Below are 2,973 nucleotides of genomic sequence, written 5' to 3'. Positions count from 1 at the left end.
ATAATCATGCAATTAGTTCATTAGGAGACTCTAAAATCTAAATAATTTTCTGGTGTACAATTCAGTGATTCTAATTCAAGCCAGTGGTAACATAAACTTTTATTCCTCCTAGTCATCCTTTTGATCATGAAACCTGAATTTTTGGAGTTTAATTTAAATTACAAGAAAGCGGAAGAACATTGTTGATTCATGTCCTGACATGGAAAAGGAAAGGGAGAGAGATGCACACTGATGAAGGCTAAAAGTGACCTAATAGTACATGTTCAGAGAGAAAGACCAGATTCTTCATCCTCGTCGGGAAATGAAGTGTAGGTAAAGTAGAAAGTCCAGATCAAACAAAACACACCCAAAAGAATCCAGCCCAAGAGGCTGTTGATCAGCCCAAATGGTAAAATCCGGTTCTTTCCGTGGACATCCTGTCATCCACCAAGGCGCCGGGTTTCTCATTACAGGAGTCAATGCTGCAGTCGCTGCCGCGGAAACTCCATCTCCCAGGGCTGAGACGTTTCCTTGCTTTGGCTCCATTGAGCATCTCACTCCTCCATTGAAAGTTGAATAGTATCTTCAACAGTGTTAACGTAGTTTCTTAATTAAAGTGTTTTTTTTTCGTGGGTATGGAGCCTAAATTCTGAAAATTATATCTGTTCTTGGGGCGTTTTTTTCTAAATTAACGAATTACACAAACAAACACGCAATTAATGTGGTGTCTATTTGCGAAGGATAGTATTGTAGGCAAATGAGGAGATTATGCTTTCTGTCTACCAAAGCAAATCGGCTAATAAAACTTAAAATAAAATAAGTTTTTTTTTTTAAGTTTATCATCCACAACACACACAAAACGAACACAGGATTGCTGATAAAGAAGGTTGCATAGTATTATCACAGGATTGATAAACACCAAAGAGCTGAGAGAAATTAATTACGACTGCCCTCTTCCCTCCTGATCATGGCCGTGGTGATCTTCTTATTACGAGCCCTAAGAGCCCTAGCCCCTGGCCCTCTTACTAGCCTTGAAGGTATTATGCTTTCTAAGAGCGCTGTCCTTCTCCCTCCTCGCCTTGGCCCTCCACTCAGTCATGTAATCTTCGAGCTTCTTAGTGTTCTCGCGGGAAAACTCAAGAAAATGAGCTGCATAAACAATAAAGTTGAATTCATGAGATGATTTAAGAAACGTTAGGAAATAAAGAATCAAGAAAAACATTTGATGTATTACCTGGGATACAAGAGCCAACAGTACCGGGGCCAGAGCGACGGTTACTTCTGACTGTGGCTACGCGCATAGTAGTTATTTTGAATCCGCCCACTTTACTTCCATTAAGATCCAGGGCACTAGCTTCACCTTCTTCTTTGGAAAAATAGATATTAGTACACTTGTCTAGAGTATCAACGTAAACATGTGTTATCTCTCCACAAGAAGAGAAATGTTCCCTCAAAATGCTCTCGACTTCATCTTGAGGAAGGGAAGTGTCATACCCCAAAACGGCAATGCCAAACAAACTGCAGTAATTTGTTGCATGTTAGTTATCAACAACACAAAACATTTTTAACAGATGCAAAAAAATATGAAAACAAAAAGGGTATCATAAACTTACAATCTTTTGTCATTGGCTAGGTCAGCACACAGAGACTTTTTATAAGCTACTGCCGCCTTGTATTCCTCCTCTTCTTCCTCGGGTGCTAACTTAACAAGGGCATTCCAATCTCCAATGTCACTTCCATTAAGTTGCAACGCTTTTTCTCTCACTTTTAAGCCATTGCCATGTAAAATAACAAAAGCACGACTGTAACAAAGAAGAATTATAACCAGCGGGGTTGGCCTGGTGGTGTTGAGAGAACTTCGGCCTCAATACGTACCCGGGTTCGAACCGCTGGCCAGGCAATTGGGGTATCTAATTCCCCATAGTACCAAATGGTCCGCCTCGTGCCGAGGGGTTGGCCCCTGGGGGTGGAAGTCCCTCCAGGTTAATCAAAAAAAAAAAAAAAAAAAAGAAGAATTATTTTATTTTAGCTCACAAAACAAAATAAATATATTATATTAAGACACAAACAAACCTGTCGTAAAAAGGGTCTGTGGGAACATCAACCCTAATGATATCGCCACATGATTCGAAGTGATTAATCAATTCACTCTTGATTTCATCCTCAGGTCGGAGAGGGTTGAATCCTTCAACAGATATCCTAACCCTAATTCGCAGGAGATAAAAAAAAATTATTAACACATTCAAATATCTTCTTAATTATAAAATAAATAAAGCATCAATTACCAGGAACTGACGTAATTCTCGTAGAAGTCTTTTTTTTTCCCTTAGCAGCAGCTTCGCTATTGAACGGTTCCTAAAACATACAACATATGTAATCAGATATTTTTATTAATTTTCGAAAAGAGATCCGAGTAAGAAGAATTCACAATGATTAGAAGATTACCTTGAGGGCGGATCCCTTGCAAGAAGAGTACGTGTCCATCGAGATGTTGTTATAACCCTAAGGCTGCCGCTTTGCGATATCTTTTTCAGATTTTAGGGATTAAGACAAGGAGGATTCTTTTTTCTAACCTTTGTAGTTCAAAAAAAAAGACAAGGAGGAGGAGGAAGGTACTTAGGGATTATGGGAGGGATTTGATTAAAGGCCCTTAGCATTTTTTATTATTATTTTTGTGTTTAGGAACTAAGCTAAGGGTTTTTATATAAATAGTTGATTATTGGTGGGACTAACCTTGTCTCTTACTTAATTAAATTGATTATTTTCATTAATAAGCAATAACATATATAAAAGCATAGTTTTTAACTTATAAACATTTTATTCAAAAATTGAAAATTTATAAAAGAGAATTAAAACAGAGAATATGTTATAAGCTATAAGCTAAAGAATTTCTGTTAGTTTTTCTTATCTTATGTATAAGTTTATCTTCTTAAAACTATAAGTTTCATTTAATATGGTTTCTATAAGTTTTATAAGTGTGATAGAAGTTTAAAA

At 37.1% G+C, this 2,973-nt stretch overlaps 1 protein-coding gene across 1 annotated transcript; it reads right to left on the bottom strand.

Annotated features, from left to right (window-relative positions):
- Positions 1–638: 638 nt before the first annotated feature.
- LOC106363305 (nucleolin 1) lies at positions 639–2,463 on the bottom strand. Its single transcript, XM_022700523.2, has 5 exons — positions 2,425–2,463; positions 2,265–2,334; positions 1,593–1,842; positions 1,214–1,497; positions 639–1,128 (listed from the first exon to the last, which is right to left on the bottom strand). The coding sequence occupies exons 1-5, from the start codon at positions 2,461–2,463 to the stop codon at positions 986–988; spliced, it is 786 nt and encodes a 261-aa protein (XP_022556244.2). The 3' UTR covers positions 639–985.
- Between the last annotated feature and the right edge of the window lie 510 nt (positions 2,464–2,973).

The sequence above is a fragment of the Brassica napus genome, chromosome C4 (genome assembly GCF_020379485.1).
Source record: "Brassica napus cultivar Da-Ae chromosome C4, Da-Ae, whole genome shotgun sequence".
Lineage (NCBI taxonomy): Eukaryota > Viridiplantae > Streptophyta > Magnoliopsida > Brassicales > Brassicaceae > Brassica > Brassica napus.
Note: the sequence above shows the minus strand (reverse complement) of the source record. Positions and strands in the feature narration are given on the sequence as shown.

Bases quoted from the DNA above. Each gene is read 5' to 3' on its own strand.
- LOC106363305 (XM_022700523.2), bottom strand. From the start codon at position 2,463: ATGGACACGTACTCTTCTTGCAAGGGATCCGCCCTCAAG. The intron at 2,335-2,424 runs GTAATCTTCTAA...TGTATGTTTTAG, and splicing joins GCAAGGGATCCGCCCTCAAG to GAACCGTTCAATAGCGAAGC. The intron at 1,498-1,592 runs GTAAGTTTATGA...AAATTACTGCAG, and splicing joins CTAGCCAATGACAAAAGATT to TTTGTTTGGCATTGCCGTTT.